At 49.1% G+C, this 24,129-nt stretch overlaps 3 protein-coding genes and 2 non-coding genes across 9 annotated transcripts in view; 2 read left to right on the top strand and 3 right to left on the bottom strand.

Moving 5' to 3' along the window:
* The first annotated feature begins 5,358 nt into the window (after positions 1-5,358).
* Positions 5,359-14,995, top strand: STPG3 (sperm-tail PG-rich repeat containing 3). 3 transcript variants are annotated; one of them, XM_044992419.1, is made up of 7 exons: positions 5,359-5,542; positions 6,427-6,491; positions 8,203-8,346; positions 8,701-8,789; positions 11,330-11,420; positions 12,263-12,388; positions 14,512-14,995. In XM_044992419.1, the coding sequence occupies exons 1-7, from the start codon at positions 5,427-5,429 to the stop codon at positions 14,643-14,645; spliced, it is 765 nt and encodes a 254-aa protein (XP_044848354.1). In that variant the 5' UTR covers positions 5,359-5,426; the 3' UTR covers positions 14,646-14,995. The 3 variants fall into 3 exon arrangements, with proteins under 3 accessions (XP_044848354.1, XP_044848353.1, XP_044848355.1); XM_044992418.1 differs by having other exon boundaries at positions 11,303-11,420; XM_044992420.1 differs by lacking the exon at positions 8,203-8,346 and having other exon boundaries at positions 11,303-11,420.
* Positions 14,996-15,773: 778 nt separating this feature from the next.
* Positions 15,774-21,344, bottom strand: RPL12 (ribosomal protein L12). The gene is made up of 7 exons (XM_044992421.1): positions 21,185-21,344; positions 20,439-20,512; positions 19,379-19,477; positions 18,317-18,398; positions 17,221-17,307; positions 15,966-16,078; positions 15,774-15,869 (listed from the first exon to the last, which is right to left on the bottom strand). Exons 1-7 carry the CDS (start codon positions 21,219-21,221, stop codon positions 15,864-15,866), a joined length of 498 nt encoding a protein of 165 aa, XP_044848356.1. The 5' UTR covers positions 21,222-21,344; the 3' UTR covers positions 15,774-15,863.
* LOC123352737 lies at positions 17,448-17,575 on the bottom strand. The gene has a single exon (XR_006574270.1). It is a non-coding gene; the product is annotated as a small nucleolar RNA SNORA65 (small nucleolar RNA).
* LOC123352738 lies at positions 18,644-18,773 on the bottom strand. The gene has a single exon (XR_006574271.1). It is a non-coding gene; the product is annotated as a small nucleolar RNA SNORA65 (small nucleolar RNA).
* Positions 21,345-21,583: 239 nt separating the features above from the next.
* The window catches only part of LRSAM1 (leucine rich repeat and sterile alpha motif containing 1), a 56,948-nt gene continuing 54,402 nt past the window's right edge, over positions 21,584-24,129 (top strand). The window contains exons 1-2 of one of the 3 annotated variants that reach the window (XM_044992417.1): positions 21,584-21,875; positions 23,942-23,998. The gene's annotated coding sequence lies outside the window, so the exon portion shown is untranslated. Of the gene's footprint in view, positions 21,876-23,202; positions 23,567-23,941; positions 23,999-24,129 lie in introns of those variants that run through there. The other 2 variants (XM_044992414.1, XM_044992415.1) reach the window with 2 other exon arrangements.

Here is a 24,129-nt window from a genome sequence, read left to right as displayed (position 1 = left end):
CATTGGAATATCTACTATAAGTGACGACCTGGCCCAATAGATATTGAATGATGCTACAATTGAGTATTTATCAACACGTGGTATTAAACAAAATATCGATAGTGATTTTACTAACTCAAAAAGACAATATACTGATAAAATACATGTTCTAACAAAAAATGTGTTTGAACGACATCTTTTAAACGGTGAAGTAAAGCCACGGCAATATCTTGTATATTCGGAGAGCAAAGGAGCCGTGTTTTGTGCCCCATGTCAATTATTCGGAGGGATCTCTAGTCTGGCGACGAGTGGATACCATGACTGGAAAAATATATCAGCTCGACTACGTGAACATGAAAATTCGACTGAACATAAAACGTGTGTACTGACAATGGTGAGGAGAGGCAAGATAGCCGGAAGAATTGATATGAATTTAAAATTTCAAATGGAAGAAGACATTATGTATTGGAGAAATGTGTTGAAGAGGATTGTAGCAGTGGTAAAGAAACTTTCAAGCAGAGGACTTGCATTTAGAGGTAAGGTGGAAAAATTTGGATCACCTTATAATGGCAATTACATGATGGCCCTTGAGCTTGTTGCAGAATTCGACCCATTTTTAGCAAGTCACATTGCACGTTATGGAAATGAAGGTTGAGATAACGTATCTTATCTTTCATCCTTTTTGGGGGAAGGGATAGTTCAGTGGTTTGAGCATAGGCCTGCTAAACCCAGCATTGTGAGTTCAATCCTTGAGGGGGCCATTTAGCGAACTGGGGTAAAAATCTGTCTGGGGATTGGTCCTACTTTGAGCAGGGAGTTGGACTAGATGACCTTCTGAGGTCCCTTCCAACCCTAATCTTCTATGATCCTATACATGTAATGAATTTATAACACTGATGGCTTCAAATGTGATCTCAAATATTATTAAAGAAGTAAAAGAAGCCAAATATTTCTCAATAAGCGTTGACTCAACTCCCAACATATCTCATGTTGATCAATTGGCTTTTATATTGAGGTATGTAAACAATGATGGCATACCAGTAGAGAGATTTATTTGTTTTTTACCAAATACTGGCCACAAATCAGAACAGTTAGTTGATGCTGTACTTTCAACTTTGAATTGTTATGGATTAGATATCGCAAACTGTTGTGGCCAGTCGTACGACAATGCCACTAACATGTCCGGTGTATATAGCGGGTTGCAAGCAAGAATTAAGAATATAAATCCTTATGCTGTGTATGTGTCTTGCTCTGCGCATTCTTTAAATCTGGTTGGAGTATGTGCAGCAGAAAGTTGTCAAGAAGCATGTTCATTTTTCTCAACTGTCCAACATCCTTATTCATTTTTTTCTGCCTCTACTCACTGGTGGGAGATTTTACTATCTAATTTGAAGCCAGGCAGTAAAGTAATAAAAAGACTTTCTGAGACTCGCTGGTCATCTCGAGTGGAAGCTTGTCATAATTTGAGTGAAAACTGGAATGCTATAATTAAAGCTTTAAATACAATAAAGGAAGATGCTAGTGAGAAACCTGTTACACCTAAGGAAGCTGCAGGCCTGCAGCGAAAACTCGATAGACTTGAGGCGGCTTTTATGGCTGTATTTTGGAGCTCAGTCTTCGAAAGATTTCATATAACTAGCCAAAAACTGCAAAATGTTTATATTGATATACAGACAGTTGTAGAACTCTACAACTCACTAATAGGATACATTAACTCTATACGGGACTTGTTTGATATGTATGAAGAGAAAGCCAAAGAAAAATCTGAAATTGAAGACTACGAATTTGACACAAAGCGAAAAAGAAAGCGTAAACTGCAAGCTGAGGAGACATGCAAAGTTGAAGTGGAAATGCGTGGTAGAGATAAATTTTAAGTAGATACCTTTTTAACAATACTAGACCTTGTATGTTCTGAATTGAAACGCAGAAGTAATGCATATCAAGAAATTTATGGCAGATTTCAGTTTCTCTCTAACATTACCAATACTTCAACAGCAGATATAACAGTTCATGCTAAAAATTACAGCTATGCTACCAAGGCGACTTAGAAGAATCATTCGTGAATGAGTGTCTACATTTTCAATCATATTTGGAAGATGTTGAAATTCCTGAAAATGAAAAGAAGTCAATTCTAAGATATTGCAGCCTTCTTCGAAATCGAAACATTCATTCAGTATATCCAAATCTTGATATTGCCTTCCGAATGTTCGTTTGCACGCCTGCTACAAACTGTTCAGCGGAACGATCATTTTCGGCATTAAAAAGGGTGAAAAACTATTTGAGGGCTAATCTCAGTGAAGAAAAATTAAACTCCCTTTCTCTCCTGACAATTGAAAAGGATCTAACAACTTCTCTGGATTATACAGTATTAATTAATAAGTTTGCCACTCAAAGGTGTAGGCGTAAACAAATGTAATTACTTACTACTCAAATACTTTTATTTCTTTCATTGTATCTACATAAAATAAAAAATAAATATTTGATATAAAACTGGACTCCCGCTTGAACGCGGCATTTTGGATCCATGCGCCGTCCCGTGCTACAACCGAAATCGCGCTATACAGACTAAAACTAAAACAAGTTCATATGGGGCCAGCTGCCGGGGGCGGCAATTATTTCAGGTCCTAGGGGTGGCAAAATCATTAATCTGCCACTGGAGATAGAGCCTGATTCCAAGAGGCTCCCAGTGAAACTGGGAGGGTTGGCAACCCTAAGGGGTACGAGCCAGAGGAACGATCCTGGGAACCAGAAGAAACTGTTCACATTCCTGATCTCCTGAGGGAATTTCACCAAAGATACCCTGACAAGCCAGGGCCAAGGGCACCAGGAGCAGCCCTCAAGGGGGATATTGTCAGGAAGTCAGGTAACTCCGGGCATGGCTGCCTATGTGCTTACCTGGGCCCAATAAACCCTTTTGAAGACCTGGGCCTCACTACAAAGGTACGTCACCACCTTGTGTTGACCTAGTTGTGCATGTGTCTATACGTAAATTTGTCTCCCACCTATGTAAGTGGCCTGTTACGCTAGCATAGTAACACCACTTCCCTGAGAGGCACTGAGCCAAGGTGGAGATTGATACAGTACCTATGTCAACTCTAACAGTCCTCCAGCAGCTGTCCTACAATGCCCCACACTGACTTCTCCAGGGTGACCATTATGAACTCCACTGCCAAGGGGTCACAGAGACTGGAAGCCCCCTTGTCCCGCCCCACTTTAAAGCCCTGTGAATTGTTGAAATTCCTGTTCCTGATTGTCTGGCTTGGTGAGCACACTTACCAGCTCTTCATTGTTGAGTGCAACTACCCAGCTGATGATGCCAGCTATATGTTCCAGACGTGCTCCTGCCTGAGGTAGACAAGAGGTATTGGATCTCCTGGGCCTGTGGGGAGAACAGGCTGTGCAGGCACAGATCCAACAAGCTGTAGAAATGAGGATATCTATGAGCAGCTTGTTTGGGGGATCCAGGAAAAGGGGCACATCAGGGGCCATCAGCAGTGCCATATGAAAGCCAAGGAGCTGCAGCAGGCATACCAGAAGGCCAGCAATTGATCTGGGGGCGAGCGGGGGACCTGCTGCTTTTACAATGAGTTGCATTGCCATACTTTGCACATACACCACACTATCGATACTTCTGAGAAGCCCAAGTTACAGGCCTCTGCCATATACAGCAAGGAGGAGTAGGAGGCAGATGAGGGGTATAGGGAAGGTAATTGGGAGGATCCAGCTGTGCAGCGAGCTAGGATCTGTTTTTGACTCCACCACAGTCCAGCCACTCAAGCACAGGTGAGCTCAATGGAGAGGAGATAACCTCTGGTAAGGGTGTACATAAATTTTCCATTACAGGGGTGTCCCCCCCACCCGCCACCCGCCACCCGCCCAGAATAGCAGGATACAGCTTTTGATTTTTCATCAATTTACTTGTGCTAGAAGAGGGAGAGTGCTATGCTTTTCATTCCCCCCTAGAGTAAGGCAGGAGGTGGGGGACATGCGGAGCAGTTTATTTATGTACACAGGGGTGTCCCTTGAACTACCTGAAGGGGGTTCCAAAGAGGAGGGAACGCAGCTGTTCTCAGTGGTGGCAGATGACAGAACAAGGAGCAATGGTCTCAAGTTGCAGTGGGGGAGGTCTAGGTTGGATATTAGGAAAAACTATTTCACTAGGAGGGTGGTGAAGCACTGGAATGGGTTACCTAGGGAGATGGTGGAATCTCCATCCTTAGAGGTTGTTAAGGCCCAGCCTGGCTAGGATGATTTAGTTGGTGTTGGTCCTGCTTTGAACAGGGGGTTGGACTAGATGACCTCCTGATGTCCCTTCCAACCCTGATATTCTATGATTCTGGCTCTGCCTTCTGATTCTGCTCCAACCACTGGGTAGCACTGCCTACATCCCTGTGTGTGACAGGTGGTTCTGTGCTTGATGCAGTATCCAGCATTCCTCATAAAAAGGAAAAGGATGATGGTGTGTTCCAAGTGGTATGGTTCTCATCCCTGGCTTTCCAGTAGTTGGTCATGAGCTGCTTAATCCTCTCTCTGCACTGGTCACCAGGCTGGTGAATCCCCAATGCTGCCAGCTTCTTCACTATTTCCTGGTACACATGGTCATTCCTTGTTAAAAATCACACTTTTTGCTCATATCACACCAGAGAATCACCAAAATCTGGCTGTGCCTATGAGCCGGAAGCTGTGTGCTTGGCAAAGGACTTGTTCTGGTAGTGGCCATTGCAAATGCAGGAGCAGGTTCAATGTGTTTGCAGCTCAGCAGTCAGAATAAAATGAAAGGGTTAAATACCGAGCAACTGTACTAGAACAAGAGGGGCCACTTCTGTGTCTTGGGAGTCATTTACCACTTTTGGGATAGAGAGGCTAAACAACACAGCAGTGTCAGCAAACTCTCAGGGCCTGAGTCTGGGGGGCCTTGGCCCAGGCCAAGCTGTGTCCACACTGCAAAATGATGGCATTTGGGCCCGAGCCTCCAGGGGAACCAGACATGACCCTTCCACTCCTGTGGAGTTCTGGGTCCAGGCCCAAGTCAGACAGAATTGTGTGTACACTAACAGGAGTTTGGGCTTGCCCCTGGGACTGAGCCCAGGCTTACATCGCAATGTGTACGTACCCTAAGTCTCTCTGATGGGAGCCCTGCTTAACACTGGCGCAGTGTCTCTACACTAGAGGTTTGAACTGATGTAACTTCTGGGACAGAGTCCCCTAGTCTAGCCAGGCTCCAAGGCAGAGGGGGAAGTGCCTTCCATAAGGTCACACAGGAAGGCTAGCAGAGTGGTTCCAGCTCCCCAGGGCTGCTGCAATAAGGGAGAATGGAACCTACAAATCTTCAGAATACAGGGACTTGCTGATGTCATACAGAGGGGAGCTATTGTTCCACCCAATGGCTGGAGGACAGCCCTCCATCCCCCGTGCCTCCCCAGACACAAGGGCAATACGTCGCAGAAATGGAATATCAGCAAAAACTCACCAAGTTTTTGGCCCAATACTATATGAACGGAAACCAGCACTGGAAACCACATGGGAAACCATTGCTTAACAAGCAGCACTCACAGTATCACTGGTAACGTTGGGCAAGCATGTTTAAAGAAGGGGGATTTTCTCGGTGCCCTCCCATCTGCTGGGGCAGTTCCTGTGTGCCCAGGGGTTCTGCCCTTAGGGTTGGTCACACACTCTGGAGGTCCCCATCTGAGGGTTTTCATTCTGCCCACAGAATCATGAGATTCTGATGCTGAGCTCAGGTTTGAAGTGTTAACTCAGGTGTCGGGTTTGAGCTATTCACTAACAGGACACCTCCATGGCAGTGTTAGAGCCCCCTTCCCTTTGGTTCATCAGGAGTTCAGGGGAATGGCACTGGGACATTGTGCCATTCACAGTCAGGTCACAGATTTTAGTAAGTCCAGACTGATAGCGACCAAATATCATCACGACCTGACAGCTGTTCAGTGGCTGGGCGGCCGCGAGGTTGGTGGTCTCCAGTCACAGCATTCCCTCAGTCTGCCATTTCCACCCCCATGGGCACCCTTGTCTGCCATCCCAGTAGTATCCCCGGGTGACTGAGCTCCATGATTCATCTCAGGGCTGGTGTGGGCAAGATTACTGCTGCCTGAAACCAGCATTGAATGCTCGGTCACTCCCTAGTGCAACATCCCAGGCCAGGCCTTGTGCACAAGGGCTGGCCACAGATCCAGTTCTTTACTGTTTCTTGTGCTGTCTCTGTAGATTCCTGTTATAGTCTGCTTGTGCCGCTCCCCACATGCTCAAAGGTGCACTCTGAACACAGCTGGTACAATTCTATGTTATCTGTATTTGAAGCTGGCATCAGCTCCATACCTTAATACCCACCTTGTCACTTCTGTGTGTCACAGGGGCAGCTCCTCCCAGAGAGGGCTCAGCACTGCCCAAGGCTGTGGGGAGGGACTGATGCTCAATGTGTCTTGTTTGCAGGGGTCGCCTGAATAGAGAACCCAGCACGCTTCTGTTTCCACAGATCAGCGTGCTGAAGGGCAGCAGTAAGTACAAGTGCCTCAGCTGGCCTAGGCTAGGGGGAATCCTGCCTTTGATGGGGCTGCAGACCAGAGATGAGCTCAAACTGCTTAGCTCAGTCGAGCTTGGGGTGTTCAGATCCAGCATTTTGCCACATAGCCATATTTAGTAGGAATGAGAATCTCAGCAGGAATGACAATACTCTCTTCAGCACAAGCTTTCTGGGGAGTTTTCACAGTGAAATGCTCTACCCTAGGGCCAGCAACTACTCCTTTTTTATTAACAAATGGCTGCTGCTGGAAAGCGGGGCGCTCCCTTCCCTCAGCCAAGCCGGCAAAAGCTCCCATCCTGCCGTCACCCAATGCTCCCCTGGTGCCAACCATGTACCCCCTGCCCTCCTCCTGTTGGGATACACCAAGGAGGCAGGTGTGCACTATGCCGGGTGGCCATGGTCTGTTGGTGGCTACATTAGTCAGGCCACAGGAGGCAATGGAGGCCGGCTCCCTCCCTTCCGAGTATTGTGATCCCTGCTGAGATTCTGGTCCCTACTCAATATGCAATGGGGCAAAATGCCAGATTTGAGCACCCCAAGTTCATCTCCAGTTCCTACTGGTCTCCAGGAACAGGCACGCTAAGGGGGCTTTCACTGGGGTCTGGCGAGCAGCACTTCGCAGCACACAGTTGCAGGGGAGGGAGGAGGGTTGGCAGTAGCACAAACAGCCAGGCTCCCCATTTGCATGCCCGTCTGTCCGAGGCCAAGTCCCAGGAGGAAGCATGGCTAGATTCCTAAAGCCCCAGTCAGATTAGCTAGCCCACGTGTGGGGAGGAAACATCTTCTGACATTCCAGACCTGCCCAATGCAACCACAGTTGCACCCTAAAACGCGCTGCAGCTGGCTCTAACATGGTGGCCCATGGTCCCCGCCACAGAAGAGTCCCTGATGTTTGTGCACAGAGCCCAAGCCCCAGAGCGGAAGAATGTCAGGGAGGAGAGACCCCTGTGGTTTGGGTCTAGGATCCAGCAGCCCAAATATACACTGACGCCACAAGGGAGGTGTTTGCACCCTGCAGCACCAGCTGTGCCAGGAGCCCACCCCACTGTGCCAGGGCAAGGCCAACCTATGCCTCCTACTGCACATCTACTGGAACAGCTGCTCCTGCTGTCCTCCATGATCCACCCAGCTCTGTCTTCACCCAGCTCTCCTCACAGGGGACCCCCCCCACTCTTCTCACCGAACCTTACCTCCGCTTTTCATGACAGGCCTCTCCTCTTCTCTCACCCTTGCAGTCCTGCCCCAAAAAGCTATCTGCTCCCACTCTCCTCCCGACCCCACTGGGACAGGGTCTAGTTCTGGGTATTTCCCAACCAGTTGGCTCTGTGCCCTAGTGCCTTGTGCTGGTGCTGAGTCCAGCTGAGAGGCAGCTGGCAGAGGGGCTTGGGGCTCCTGTGTAGCCACGAATGGGTCTCTAGTGTTTAGAAGGCATAGCATTGCTGTGCTAGAGCCACCGCCCACATGCCAGGGCACTGGCTTGGGCTGAACCAACCCAGGGGTCTGATAGCTAAAACCTGGGACAGTACTGAACAAATGAGGGCTGCTGGCAGCTATGCTTCCCCTGAAAGCCCAGCCAGCTCTGGAACAGCCCTGGAGCATGTAACTTACAGAGGGGCATGGACCACGCAGCCGGCCTTTTACCGCAATGAGCTTGGCTCCTTCACTGCATTGTGCTGTTTTCCTAGGCTATAGAGAGGCAATGGATAGCCGGCCACCACTGGTCATCAATGTGGATAGCCCTGGACCAGCTGCCTACTCACCCCCAACCATGAGCTGCAGGGAGAGCAGTGCTCCAGCCTACACCTTTGGGAGGAAGACACCCCCTAGAGGTACTCAGTGGGATGACCTGCTTTCAGTCACTGACCAGATGTCTCACCTAGCTCCCTGGGGCATGAGCTGTGTCTTTGTTCTGTGTCTGGACAGCACCTAGCACCGTGGTGTCCTGGTCCAGGACTGGGCCTACCCCAATCCAAACAATACTGGTATGTTTAACTTTTTGCCCTGGGACGGGGAGTAGTGAACTGCACAGCTGTGGCTCTGGAGGCATCTGTCTGTCTTGGTGGATTTGTTATTTCAGTCAGCTCTCCCCAAGTCCTATCAAGCGGTAGTATAGGTGGAGCAAAGGGCTCCCCGATGAAGAAAGCAGCTCCCCAAACTTACCCTTTGCTGGTTGTTTTCTCCAGAGGGTGGAGGCTGCAGATCCTGGCAGAAGTCCTGGTTCCAGAGCAAAAGCCCCTTTACCAGGAAGGCGGATTTTAACACTGAGAGCAATGTAGGTGATGCTTTTTTTCTCATTGGTTGAATCTTTACAAATTCCTCTCCCCACACAGAGCTCAGACTGGAAAAAACAGGAGGTGGTGTTCTCCCAGGCTCTGTCCTCTGCCAGCCCCACCCATCTGAGACCGAATGAGCCGCAATAGCATATTCTGTGTTTCTCACTCCTCTGGGTGCAAAGAGCCTTAATGGTGGGGAAAAAAGATTATTGCATGTCCCTGGACCTTTTCAAGCCATTCACAGCAGCGCAGAGCCAGTGCAAAAGGCTTGCCATTGGGAGCTGGTAGCATTTTACATCCACTCAGCATGCGTTTTACACTGGTGTAAATGACTGTCCAAGGCACAGGGCAGGGATGGAAGAGGCTCAGACTACAGTTGAGCCTGTGGCCAGCAGGATGACATAAGCAGTCACAGTCACATGGGGAGGACACCTCAGGCAGTAGGGGGAGTAGATGGCAAAGACAGACAGTGTAGTCACAAGTATCAGAGGGGTAGCCATGTTAGTCTGGATCTGTAAAAGCAGCAAAGAGTCCTGTGGCACCTTATAGACTAACAGACGTTTTGGAGCATGAGCTTTCGTGGGTGAATACCCACTTCGTCTGATGCACAGGACTCTTTGCTGCTAGTGTAGTTACAGGTTTCAGAGTAGCAGCCGTGTTAGTTTGTATCCGCAAAAAGAACCAGGAGTACTTGTGGCACCTTAGAGACTAACAAATTTATTTGAGCATAAGCTTTTGAGTGTAGTCACAGAATTTAAAGAGCTCTACAGCACACAGTAGAACTGGAGCAGCCTGAAGCCTTAGCACAGGGGTCTCAAACTCAAATGACCCCGAGGGCCGCATGAGGACTAGTGCATTGGCCCGAGGGCCGCATCACTGACACGCCCCCTTGCTGCCCCTGGCCCCACCCCCAATCCACCCCTTCCATGAGGCCCCGCCCCTGCCCTGTCTCTTCTCCACCTCCTCCCCTAAGCGCGCGCAGTTTTAATAAATATATACACTCAGTAATGCACCTCACTCAAAGGACAAAACACGCACTTAGATTTACTGCCTAAGGCTCTGGGAGGGAGTTTGGGTGGGGAGGGGGTCTGGATGCAGGCTCTGTGCTCGATGCAGGCTCCAGGCTGCGGCAGGGGGTGGGGGTGCAGGCTTTGGGACGGAGTTTGGGGATAGGAGGGAGTGCAGGGGTGAGGGCTGTGGGGCTGAGGGCGAGGGGTACATGATGCAGGAGGGGGCTCAGGGCTAGGGAAGAGGGTTGGGCTGTGGGGTGAGGGCTGTGGATGAGGGGTTCATGATGCGAGGGGGCTCAGGGCTAGGGAAGAGGTTTGGAGTGTGGGGTGAGGGCTGTGGATGAGGGGTTCATGATGTGAGGGGGCTCAGGGCTAGGGAAGAGGTTTGGAGTGTGGGGTGAGGGCTGTGGATGAGGGGTTCATGATGTGGGGGCGCTCAGGGCTGGGGCAGAGGATTAGGGTGCGGGGGGATGAGGGGTTCATGATGCGGGGGGGCTCAGGGCTGGGGCAGAGGATTAGGGTGTGGGGGGATGAGGGCTCTGGCTGGGGCTGAGGATTAGGGTGCAGGGGGATGAGGGGTTCATGGTGTGGGGGTGCTCAGGGCTGGGGCTGAGGATTAGGGTGCGGGGGGACTGAGGGCTCTGGCTGGGGCTGAGGGTTTGGGGTTGGAGAGGCTCAGGGTAAGGGAAGCCTGCCTTGCCAGTACTGGCGGAGGGCAGGCACTAGGACCCTGCACCCTAATCCTCAGCCCCAGCCAGAGCCCTCATTCCCCCCGCACCCTAATCCTCTGCCCCAGCCCTGAGCGCCCCCACATCATGAACCCCTCATCCCCCCGGACCCTAATCCTCTGCCCCAGCCCTGAGCGCGTCCCTTCCCCCCCCCCCCCGCCCGGCCCCGGCGGGTCCCGCTTCCCTTCCCCCGGCCCGGCCCCGGCGGGTCCCGCTTCCCCCCCCCCCCCTTACCCGAGCGCGTCTCCAGCGGTCCCGCTCAGAGCCGCGTGGTGAGGGGGCGGGGCTGGGAGCTCCACGCCGAGCACAGCGCTCAGCCCAGAGCTCCCAGCCCCGCCCCCTCCCCACGCGGCTCGGATCGGGGCGGGGCTCAGGCGCTCGGACGGAGACTCGGCGCTCTATGCGCCGAGGCTCCAGGAGAGGGGCGGAGGCGGGAGCCTCCGCTCTTCTCTTGGGGGCCCCTGCGGAGCTCCCCTGGGGAGCTCCGCGGGCCGCAGGGAAGAGCTCCGCGGGCCGCATGCGGCCCACGGGCCGCATGTTTGAGACCCCTGCCTTAGCAGCTGAGGCTTTGGAGTCTGCAGGCTGCTCCTGATCACCCTGACCATCACCCTTTCTGTTAATTGAGGAGTCCCTGAGTGTTCTAAACCCCCTTTCCCCACAGACCCACGGGGCACGAGTCTCCTTGATGCTCTTGCAGTGGGATATGCCCTGCACAGTAATGTTTGTTGCTTTACTTAGCTCTGTGCTTTGATAAGAATAACTCTGTTCTGGTAGTGGCCGTCTCCATTCCATTACACTCAGCCCTCGACCCTGGGCCCCCGGCAGGCCAGCAGACCAGGGTACCCGAGCTACAGCATTGGGAGAAAGGGGAAATTCAGCCTGGTCAGTAAAGGTGAGTGCTCTGATCAGGGCCATAACCGGGTGGGGTGAGCAGGGCAGCAGCCCCGGGCACAATGCCATGGGGGCGGAAAAATGACCAAAAAAACCCCCGTAGGGGGTGCAAATATGCTCACTCACCCTGGATGCTAAAATAGCAGAGCTGTAACTAGGCATTAAGACCGACTCCTCCCCCCAAGTTCCTGTGCCCAGTAAGGTGGACTCCTCTCTGACCATCTTCCCCAGCACAACTCTCTGGGCTGCTGTCAGACCCACATTTGCCCTTCTTGGGGCAGCTAAGGGCCTACACTTCACTGCAATGGGTGGGTCCCTCTCTTCTGCCTAGCTGATCTCAGTGCAGCTCTCAGCCTTAGCACTACTCTGTTTTTCAAGGCCTCCTTTAAGAAGCCTGCTTCCCAGCACTGTCCTCTAATAGTTTATATTCTACTGTAACTCTCTAGCTGTCGCCCCTGCAGACACTGAGAAGAGCTGGCATTTTACCTCTTAAAAATGACATGGTCAAAGTTTTTTTTTTCTCCCCATTCTTTCTCTTCACTGTTACTCAGCCTCATACAATTTTGCCCACTCAACGAGGGGGGAGAGTTGAAAAGGCAGGTAAAATACACATTGAATCAAAAACCTGTTTACACAGCATGAATACAGGGTTGCACACTGTAGTTGGTTGTTGAAAAGTCACACCACCTGTATATTATGGGAGTTACAGTCCTAGGGCCTGATTCTATGCTGTTAGCAAGACAATAGGGCAGACCCCAATACCACTGTCTCTTCAAAGTGTCTCCAGATTTTTTGTTTGTTTTAGGCCTGTTTGGTGTCATACTTTCCCATTTATTTTTCCAGATGCTCAAATTAATCCAGCACCAAATAAATATGACACAACACCAGCTTATTTCCAGGTGCTGCAGACCTCACCTTCTTACTCTATAAGAAACCGGCCACAGGGGACTCATCAATGGGACAGTTCAGGTAAAGAAAATCAAAACCCTCTGTAATTAAATCTATTGCTCTCTGGCTGCATACACACTTCACCATGCAAGCTGAACAGAAGTTAGCTACAGAGTACTCCTTGTTCTTTTAACTTCCCACACACTCCCTGCATTATTGCAATTCATAGAATATGAGGGTTGGAAGGGACCTCAGGAGGTCATCTAGTCCAACCCCCTGCTTAAAGCAGGACCAATCCCCAGATTTTTACCCCAGTTCCCTAAATGGCCCCCTCAAGGAGGGAGCTCACAACCCTGGGTTTAGCAGGCCAATGCTCAAACCACTGAGCTATCACCTCTCCCTTTTTGTTCTTACCATGTTCCCATTTCTCTTCCCCGCTGAGATTTTTCAGGGGAAGGGACAGAGCAGACAGATGCCATTGTTGAAAACATAGGAGTAGGTTGTGTCAAGCTGGACACTAATAGTTTCCACACTCATTGGTAACAGTGAAATGGCACTGACAGAAAAAAACTGATCAAGCAGAAGTTACAACCTTCATGAAGATAAAACAGATAGCAGAAGCCAACTTGAGGGCCACATATTTTGTCAAAGCTCAGTATAAACTAGGAAACATTCAGTTCCATTCTACATGGGAAAAGAACCCACAGCAAAACAAGCATCTTTGGCTTAGTCCAGTTATGGGCCATGACCCAATTTTTCTGCACTAGGTCTTTGACAGTTCTGTGCTGTTTTTTTTTTTAATCACTCCCCCCACCCACATTACTATAGTAGCTAAAGTGAAGTATAGATCTGGCCTTGGTTGGCATTTGGACCAGAGAATTTTCAGATTTACAAGATTGTCGAAAGAGTTTAGCTCCTATTTAGATACCTCAAGTAGCAGCAAGGTTTTTAGGATTGCTCAGCATCCCCTTGAAAATCTGACCTCAGAACACAGGAATTTCTCTCCCAAAAGAGAGGAGCTGAGATAGATGGAAATAGGGACTGCTCTGTTCTAATCCCAGCTGACACCACTTCAGCAGCCAGGTTGGATAAGTCACTTGAGCTCTCTGGCTCAGTTTCCCCTTGTAAACTGGAGAGATGAGCTGGGGTGGGAGGTAGCACATGCTAGGTAACAACTGCAAAGCATTTTGAACATGAAAGGCTGGACAGTTGACTATTGTTCATATTTAGATGTATAGCACTGCACACACACTATTGTATATACTTCCAGACATATCCCTGACCTTCAAACCATGGAGAGAGGAGGCTGTTCTAGCTCAGGCTGCCTTGTGTTTTCAGTTACAAGTTGTAGCCTGGTTCAGACAGACTGTATAACTGCCCCAATAGGAGTGGATGTTATACTGAGATGAGGAAGCCAGGACAAAAATCATGTGCAGAATGTGGTTCTTACACATGGACTAAATATTTTAGGAGTAAATCCTGTGCTGGTGAAACGGCCATTGTTGAGTGTAAGTGAGAATGGCCCATTGTAGAGTTACTGGTGCACTGGGCACAAATCACTGAAAACATGCACTGGTGTTCCTGCCTAGGGTGACTAGATATCCTGATTTTGGGGTCTTTTTCTTATATAGGTTCCTATAACCCCCCCTTCCCCTGTCCTGATTTTTCATATTTGCTGTCTTGTCACCCTCTTCCTGCCATTCATGTATTTGGCTATTGTTATGTGCAGTTACCCAGCCTAGCTCTAGAATTACTTTTAAGCTCTCTGGAAATATCTCTTCAAACATTCAGTTTAAGTTAGCACTTTTCCACTGAAGGGATGGTTCACTTATTCTAGCATGTAGGCTCCTGCACCAGGGTATCTTTATAACTGGAACATTTAAATTAAAACAAAGCAGGCTGCAGCATCTGAATTTAATTGGGTCTCTATACATCTAAACAACCCTGACAGACACATCAAGTGGGGCAGAAGCAGCTATGGAGTTGGTTGTTACAGCTGTAGGTGAAATCCTCACACTCCTAAGATGCATTTCACATGCTAGTAATTAATTCATGGACACAGCACTAAGATCCTGTTTTCAAGTTGTTATGAAAGCCACTGGTGAAATGCTGAGCAGAGACTCTTAGAGGGAGCCTTTTGGTACCAAGAGAAGGGCAGATAATCCATAAATTTAAAGTGTACCAGCTGCTGGATTCTCTTCCAGGGAACATGCCAGGACCAGGATTATATGACCATGAGAAGGGGCACATAGCTTGTTTGCCCAGCTCCCCAAGCGTCATCATCCAGGGCATCAGAAGACCTAAGAGACACGAAACCGGGCCCTTCACAACTCTCTGAACAGGAGCTGCAAAGACCAAGTAACTTTGCTCAATTTCCATCTGCTTGACAGCAGCCAATGTAGTGTGTTCATCTAAAGAGGCTCAAAGTTAACACAGCCTAAGATTCATTATGCCGTATACTCTATTACTAAGTTACCTCCCTACACTACAAGCCCAGTACACCTATAAAGCTTGGAGCTGTACTGTAATAATGGGTAGCTTTCGCTGTTAGAAATTGAGGATGCTGCCATTCACCATACATTTACTAGTAATAAACCCTTGAAAATTGAAGATTTGAATTGGACTAGGTGCCTATTAAACACTAAGACTGAGGGTGCCTGCCTTCACTGCCACTCAGGTTGAGGAGTTTGGGAGCACTCACTTTTTACCTGTATTAAAACTGATTTATCTAAGTATATTTAACATGGCTGGGTGTTCAGGAGTAACTTTTCATTAAAGATGGTAGCGTTATGTAATGTCAGGATCACGCTGTATCCTGTTTCATCACTACCATGAATGAAAGCTTCATAATTTAAATGAGTTAGTGCTTAAGCTAGCCACCTGAACAATCTGCCTGCAGGCTGTACAACATTTTAAACCATGATGGCAGTTGTCCATAGCCTACACATGCAAAGATATCAGTATTATTTATGCTCTTCTAGCTGCTAGATACACATAGCACTCAAGCATAAGTTAAGATTTGCACAGATTTACTATTCTGAATAAGCCACCTGGCTGGCATCATAGCAAATATGACTAAGTAACTTCTGACAAGCAGTGCATATATTGATGATGGCAAATTTTAAGAGGGATAGGGAGTTAGGAGTTAAGCAAAGCCAGTTTGAGTACAGTGGCACTTTATGTTCTACACCATGAGGTATAGTCTCCATTAGAATTAGAGGCAATCTCCACTTTTAACCTTTGTAACATTTCTGTAGCACGTTTTCTCCATTCCAAAATGGAGGGGGTGTCTCAAGTACAACCCGTTAGTGTAGCTAGTAAATATTAGTTCACCATGTGACCAGAAAAAATCCTGTAATCTTGATGTGGCATAATACAGATTGTCTGGAACCAACCATGTGTTTAGATTCCAGCATTTTGCACCTTCAGATGACAACTTGGATCCTGTATTTAAACTACCAGACCATTCTCAGACAACTACAGGTTTTATTGAGGTTTCATAATTGTTACAAAAAATCTTAATTAACTTTCGTGTTGTGAGTTCTTGGCTTCTGTATTAGCTCTGTTGAAAAGAGAAAAAAAACCAAGACCCCCATTAGTAAAGAGATATTTGTTCATAATCAGTGCTAGTCAATTTCAACTGAAGTTTGAGACTTACAGCTGGGCACTCTATTGTGCCACTGTTGATGTCATCGATGACATCATGAGGATGTCTGCCATCAATATTGCAGCCAACAGACTGAGCAGTTCCTAGAATCTCCTTAATGGTTCCTGTAACAGAGAGACTGCATCTTAGCCCGACCCCACAACACAGTGGTGTGACACTAAAAGCAAGTCAGGCTTGGTCTGAGTTCAGCTTTATTGGGGGGGGGGGGGAGGGGGGAGAGGAAGGAAGGAAGGAAGGAGTGTCCCTGCTAGGTTGGTAGCAGCAGTCAGTGACTTACAACAGCATGTTAATTCCTGTGCACATCTCCCTCCCGGTGGAAGTCTGTTAAATGCTGAAGTGTTTGATGAATGGGTGCAAGGAGGCTTGGCATGTGTTCTATGGGATGCTCCTGGGGTCCAGTGACCCCTAAAAAAATATTCAAATGGGGGTGCAGACCCCTTTGGAAATCTTAGGCATAGTCTGGGGATCACCAGGGATCGATGGATCACAGGTTGAAGGCCACTGCCCTATGCCATTTTTCTACCTATACAAGCCATAACCTCTATCCCCAGAGGTCTGCAAGGTGCATTAGCAGGATTCACAGCTGAGGGCATAATGAGCATGTCCTGGTACATGGGTCTCCTGCATGACTGCAGAGCACTGACATACCCAGAGATAACCTAGAAAGGCCACTGGTGTTTCAGAACTGACAGGAAGATACATGGGACCTTCCAGAAGGAGATTCACACGTTCCCTTAGTATCCCCCTTCACAGCCTGAATGTATCTCAGTAAGACAAACCTGTTACTAAATGGGTCTGACCAACTTCTAAAACTAAGGTATCTTGAGAAACTGAATCAGATATGCAAGCTACTCAAGAGGATTTATATTGTAGTTTAGGAAACTAGATAATGCCCAGGTACCTGTCAGCAGAGGACCAGCTAGTCCCCTTTGGGAACAGACTGCACTGTGACAGGGTCAGGAATATAGGGGGAAGAAACATGTTCTGCCTCTGCCAGCTTGACTGTCCAATGCTCATGAATCTACCCCTTCACACCAGGAAGTATTGTACGTGAAAACCTACAGCAGAGGCTGAAGTTGCTGGCATGGAGCCCAGAGCTGCACTGTAGGCCAGCTAGTGGGTAGACAAGCAGGATGAGGGCCTCTGAACTCAGATGGGCTGCAGAAGGCTGAGCTGGTTCAGGCACTCAGGACCAGCCTATGGTAGCCACCACAATAGTAACCCCCTAGCAGCATACTGCTCTTACCAGAGAGCTCCCGAGCCAAGGACCTGTGCCTCATCTGGCGTGCGATGTTTACTATCTCATCAAAGCTGACACTGCCACTGTGTTTAACTGTGAAAAAAATCAAACCACCTGTGAGTCCTCTGAAGAGTGTTAACCAAATCAGTTCAACTTCTCAGCCCTGGGAGTGGAGAGGGTAGGGGGATAATACACCAGCACACTCATTCCTTATGAGGTCTTGGTTTATCATCTGGTGTTCCCAGACTTTGGCACAGAGTTACCCACAGAGAGAATCACCCCGTTTCCTAAGCTGGTGTTTTTTATCAGCTCATCACTGGATTGTACCAGCCACTTCATACTAGACAGGTACAGTGGCAGGTGGCTGTTTTACCGAATTGTTAGACAAGACATCCTCCAGCTAGTTCAGGGGTTCTCAAACTGGGTGTCGTGACACCACAAGGGGTCACGAGCGGTCAGCTCCAAACCCTGCTTTGCCTCCAGCATTTATAATAGCATTAAATATAAAAATGTGTTTTAAAATTGTTGGGGGGTTGCACCCAAGAGGCTTGCTGTGTGAAAGGGGTCACCAATACAAAAGTTTGAGAACCACTGAGCTGGTCATACAAGTACAATGATCCACAGGCAGATTATTTCAATTCCCTGCATCCTAGGGAGTAATTTTCCCTTCAGATAGATTTGGATTGTACTTCTGTGCCTTTCAGGTTGGAATCTCGAAGTGCTTCACAACATTAATGAAGTCCCACAATACCCTACAAGGTTGGCAAATATTCCCATTTTGCAGAGGAGTAAACTGGAGGCAGGTAAGTTAAGTGACAGCCAGCCAGATCTGGGCTGGCTGGATGCACCACTTAGCACTAGTGACCAGTGGAAGTTAGCAAAGCAGGAATCTTAAGGGGGAGGAATAGCTCAGTGGTTTGAGCATTGGCCTGCTAAACCCAGGGTTGCAAGTTCAATCCTTGAGGGGGCCACTTAGGGATCTGGGGCAAAATCAGTACTTGGTCTGGCTAGTGAAGGCAGGAGCCTGGACTCAATAACCTTTCAGGGTCCCTCCCAATTCTACGAGATAGGTATATCTCCATATACTATAAATTAATCTTACTGTTCTTCTGCTTCTTCCTGTCACGAGGAGGCTCCTTGAGGGCTTTGATGATCAGGGCGGAGGCAGAAGGGACAACCTCAATCTAAAAGGGGGGAGAGGCACATGTTTTCTTTAGGAGATACTGAGGTCAGAAAGCAAATCCAGAATCCTTGACAGAAGAACTAGTCAGTCTCAAGACAGAGCTAACTAAACACATCCTCCGACTCACACAGAACTGTAATTAATCTAAATGCATTGTATTTACTAGAAAATAATTATGATCATCCTCCCACCTGTGTGTACTGGACATGCTTGTTACTATTTTTCTCTATGGAAAGACATGTGACTCAATGTTCCCAGCCTTTCGGCACAGAGCTCTCCACAAACAGAATAGCCCTGCTTCCTAAGCTGGGGATTCCTCTCAGCTCACCACTGGAGTATACCAGTCACTTCAGTATAAGACAGGCATGGTGGCGGGTGGCTACAAGTATACTGAAGAGCAGTTGGAATATTTCTGTTTGGCACAGTGTTCCCCCGGCATAAAAACTTGCTCTCCACCTCCCACCTCCCGTATTTATCAGTCAAAGGTTACACCTGAAATACTCTCTCAATAGTGTTGTTGTCATGGTTCCAAGACCAATATGATACCAACCCTGGCAGACTGATGAACCCATTTGTTTCTCTCCATTCTGTTATTAACCTTGACAGTCGGTTTGATGCCTACTCTTGACTCAGACCCACTCCACTATTTCTGAGCACAGTGAAAGACACAGCAGCGTCAGTCTAGACAGCCCTGAATTACACACTGAAATGCAGCTGCCTCTGGATGGTGGTCCAGAGGCAGTTCTGGCCTTGGATACTCCCCAGCTCTTCAGAGCCTACAGAGATTAGGAAGGACTTTGTTTTTAAGGTCTTGTCCAGGAGACCCCCACACAGTAAACTGCATGGAACTCATTTTATCTACCTCGAAAGGATGAAGGGCTGAGTCGACCCTGCCGGGATTGACATTTGTGGTTCCAGCAAATCCAGGTGTTTCAAACCTGGCGCTTCTACCACTAAGCCATCCCTTCTGGCATTTAGTACCTGAGCTTGCCTGTTCTGGATAGTGAGTTTCACGGTGATCCTCAGCCCCTTCCAGTCACCTGTTGCCTTGGCAATGTCATCACCAACCTTTTTGGGAGACTGAAGACAAGAACAAGCATTTAATTGACTCTCTCTTCAGAGTGACATTTTCCAACACACTCATTTGTTTGAACTCCTGTACTATATTGTACACTTCATGCCCTGTACCTGGAGTTATTTTTATTGCTGTATTTGAAAGAATTCCCTCTTGCCAAACAGCTAAATTCACTGATGTGAGCAAATATAAACCCTCGTGTATCTCTGCAATCTCATGGAGAAAGAAATGCCTCAGCAAAGCAAGCCACAAACCCAGAAGTGGCATCAGGGACTGCTGGACACACATTAGACAGCTTTTCCTCTGCCCTTACTGGCCATTTGCACCAATCCACTCCCACCCTCAGTCATTCCCCATGCCCCATCACACTTCCCCCCCCCCCACCCAAAACCCCAACCATCTCAATACCACAGCCCCTCACGCACAGGGAGGTGCACTAACATGTTCACAGACCACACCCAAAGAGATACACTAGCCCAGTTATACAAAAACAATGCTAAATTCAATTTCTTGCAAGTTTGCTCTCTGCCCAGTCACAGATATCAAATTCACATCTATGACAACCCCTACAGCATTTTAAAAGAGCCAAGTCTCTTTTATGCTGAGCAATTTTCATGCACTGAGAGTAGTCACACACTTTACAGAGACTGCTAAGACAGTAAACAGAGTTCCTATCTAAAAGGGAAGTGGGTACACTGGATTCCTGCAGTAAAAGAGGCAATTGACTCAAACAGGACTCATAGGTACATAGTTGGATTTCAGCTCATGGCTATTCTGCAGGGGGGGTTTAGAGGGTCACGTTGGGACAAAAATCTCTACCTTAGCCTAAAGTAATTTAACCCTAATTATACCCCTTTACTAGATTAGCCAATCAGGCATCAGTTACATAAAGTTTTGGCAGCATTTGTTAAGTACATTTTAATACCGTGAGCTATATATAGTAACATCTTTCCCAGCACCACTTACCAAACCCAAAGGGCCAATTTTAGGTGCCAGCGCAGAAGTGGCACCGACCTCCCCGCCGGTGCATCTCAGGAACACTAAGGTAAAAGCAATACAGAGAGGTCAGTGAGCTCACACAGCTCGCGGTCGCTTGCAAGGCTTTGCTATAGCCACCTGTACCCAATGACACTGTACGCAGCACGAGCTGCCCACGGAGAACAGCCACGTGGCACCCAGGCCCCAGTCAGACGGCAGCTGCGCAGGGGACACCGTCTGGCCTAGAATCTCAGGGTTGGAAGGGACCTCAGGAGATCATCTAGTCCAACCCCCTGCTCAAAGCAGGACCAACCCCCAAACGGCCTCCTCAAGGATTGAACTCACAACCCCGGGTTTAGCAGGTCAATGCTCAAACCACTGAGCTATCCCTCCTCCCCCACCCCCCAGTTACAGAGATCGGCTGTAACGCTGCACAGCCCCCAGCCCCGCCCGGCCCAGCCGCGAAGCTTTCTCGGCTGCCAGAGGCCCAGCAGGGCGCTGCCGCAGACGGCTGCCCGGGCCGCGCTGCCAGGCCTCGGTTAGTGGCGCGCTGGGCACCCAGGCCGGGCACCGGCAAAGCAGAGCGCGCCAGGCCGCCCACGTCAGACAGCAGCGGAAACCACCTCAGGGAGCGCCGCGCCGCGCTCCGCTCCCCCCCCCCCGGGCACAGCAGCTCCGCGGCGCGTCGCGGACCCAGGCCCTGCATCTTACGGGCCGCCCCCCCCCCAACGTACCGACTTTGATCTCGTTGGGGTCGAACTTGGGCGGCATGGCGGCGGCGGCGGGCCCGAGCCGGATCCGGGGCGCGGGACACGGGCAGCTTCCCCTCCTCACCTCCCGGCCTACAACAGCGCGCAAGAGACCGGAACTGCCTCCGATCGCGCAACATATACTAGCCGAGATCTCGCGAGACACATGCAAGCCACACCCTGGCCACCATGTTAGCTGTGGCCAAGGGCCCCAGGCGGGCGGGGAAGCTCAGCCGCCATGTTGTGTGTGGGCAAGGCCCCCAGAGGCGAGCTAGCCGCCATGTTAGGTGTGGGCAGAGCCCCCAGCAAGGAGGCTTAGTCGCCGTATCAGGTGCTCGGCGGAGGGAGAGGCCCAGCCGCCATGTTATCTGTGGGCAAGGCCCTCAAGGAGGGAAGGCCAAGCGGGGGCCTAGGTCTCTCCCCTTCCCTCAGAGCAGGCCTGGCTCCTAGCGAGGAATGGGTGGGTCGCACGATAACAACTCCCCCGTGTAGCTGCAGGTCCCTATGACTCCGGATCGCGGGGAGGCTCGCTCCCCCCCTCACCAGTCCCAAGCCTGGAGACTGGGACGCTCTGGCTTCTCCTGTGGCTCGTCTCTGTGGCGGTAGGTCAGGTCATGTGACCCCGCCGCCGAGGGGGCGGGGCACCCGGAAGTCCCTAGTATGACAGCGGAGAGTGGTGAGTAGGGGAGCGAGGTCGGGCGGGAGAGGAGCCCGCCTGGGTCCGTGCCGGGGGGCCCGGCGGGCGGGGCGGTCTGTGGAGCTCCCCGCCGCCGCCTCTGGCTGTAGCTGCCTGGGGCGCCCGGCGTTGCCCCGGCTCGTTGAGGCTGGGCTGGCTGTACCACCGCGCAGGTTGCCAATGCCATGGTCCCGTGGGGCTCCCCCTGCCAGAGGTTTCCATGACAAACCGAGGGGGGGGGCTCCCCCTCCCGGCCCCGCTGTGCGGCCTGAGCTGGGAGGGGAGCGGCTGGTTGCCTTGGCGTTGCCACTCCAGCAAACTACCCGTCGGCCTCCCGTCCTCTCCGTCCTGGCCAGAGGCCCCTTCCTGCCTCCGCTAGGTTCCGCACCCAGGGGAGATTCTGGCTGCACAGCTCAGTGGCTGGCACAGTCACCCTTTGCACATCGCAGGTGATATAAGGTGCATGATAAAAGAAGTGTATCACAAGGCCGTGCAACTTAGCATGCTCACAGGTGTGATGTGCAAATATACCCAGAAAACTGTTACAAGAACATTGTTAAAGGTTTGAAATTCAGACATGACTCAAAGTTAGGAAATGCCAGAATTCAGACTGGAAATAAGGTGTAAATGTTTAACAGTGAGGGTAATTAACCACTGGAACAACTTACTAAGGATTGTGGTGGATTCTCCACCGCTGACCATTTTAAAATCAAGACTGGCTATTTTTCTAAAAGATCTGCTCTAAGAATTATTTTGGGGCAGGTCTCTGGTCTGTGTTTTATAGAAAGTCAGACTATTTAATCACAGTGGTCCTTTCTGGCCTTGGAATGTATGAAAGAGTGCTTGTGCAACCTTAAATCAGCCTCCTTGCGTGTATGCATGATACAGTCTGTAATTACATGGTCATATTTGACATATTGACACCCACATGTGTCATCAGTGTGGTTGGAACCTTTAGATCCACCTCATAGACCTCTGCCACTTGAGCTAATGGAGTAACTGATAGCAGGTTGTGCACTGGAGGGGAATAAGAACATAAGAGTGGCCATACTGGGTGAGACCCATGGTCCATCTAGCCCAGTATCCTGTCTTCCAGCAGTGGCCAGTGCTAGGTGCTTCAGAAGAAATGAACAGATTGGGCAATCAAGTGATCCATCCCCTGTTGTCCACTCCCAACTTCTGGCAGACGTTAGGAACACTCAGAGCATGGGATTCCATCCCTGACCATCCTGGGCAATAGCCATTGATGGACCTATCCTCCATGAACTTACCTAATTCTTTTTTTAATTCTGTTGTAGTTTTGGCCTTCATAACATCCCCCGGCAACAAGTTCCACAGGTTGACTGTGTTTTGTGAAAAAGTACTTCCTTTTGTTTGTTTTAAACCTGCTGCCTATGAATTTAATTGGATGAGCCCTGGTTCTTACGTTATGTAAAGGAGTATTATTCACTTTCTCCACACCAGTCAAGATTTTATAGACCTCTATCATATCCCCTCCTAGTCTCTTTTCCAAGCTAAAAAGGCCCAGTCTTTTTAATCTCTCCTCATACGGAAGCTGTTCCATACCCCTAATCATTTTTGTTGCCCTCCTCTGTGCCTTTTCCAATTCTAATATATATATTTTTTGAGATGGGGCAACCAGATCTGTGCATAGGATTCAAGATGTAAGTGTACCATGGATTTGTATAGAGGTATGATGATCGTTTCTGCCTTATTATTTATCCCTTTCCTAACGGTTCCTAACCTCCTGTTAGCTTTTTTGACTGCTGTTGCACATTGAACAGATGTTTTCAGAGAACTGTCCACAATGACTCCAAGATCTCTTTCTTGAGTGGTAACAGCTAATTTAGACCCCATCATTTTGTATGTGTAATTGGGATTATATTTTCTAATGTGCATTACTTTGCTTTTATAAACATTTAATTTAATCTGCCATTTGTTGCCCAGTCATCCAGTTTTGTGAGATCCCTTTGTAACTCTTCATAGTCTGCTTTAGACTTAAGTATTTTGGGTAATTTTGTATCCTCTGCAAATTTTGCCACATCATTGTTTACCCCTTTTTCCAGATCATTTCTGAATATGTTGAACAGCACTGGTCCCAGTACAGACTCCTCTATTGTGAGGTAATATTTATATTGTGAGGTTATATTTACCATTTATTCCTACCTGTTTTTTCCCATATTTTAATCAGTTACTGATCCATGAGATGACCTTCCCTTTTATCCCATGACTGCTTACTTTGTTTAAGAGCTTT

This window comes from Mauremys mutica, chromosome 18 (genome assembly GCF_020497125.1).
Source record: "Mauremys mutica isolate MM-2020 ecotype Southern chromosome 18, ASM2049712v1, whole genome shotgun sequence".
Lineage (NCBI taxonomy): Eukaryota > Metazoa > Chordata > Testudines > Geoemydidae > Mauremys > Mauremys mutica.
The sequence above is the reverse complement of the archived record's forward strand: the minus strand, read 5'-3'. Positions and strand labels throughout refer to the sequence as shown.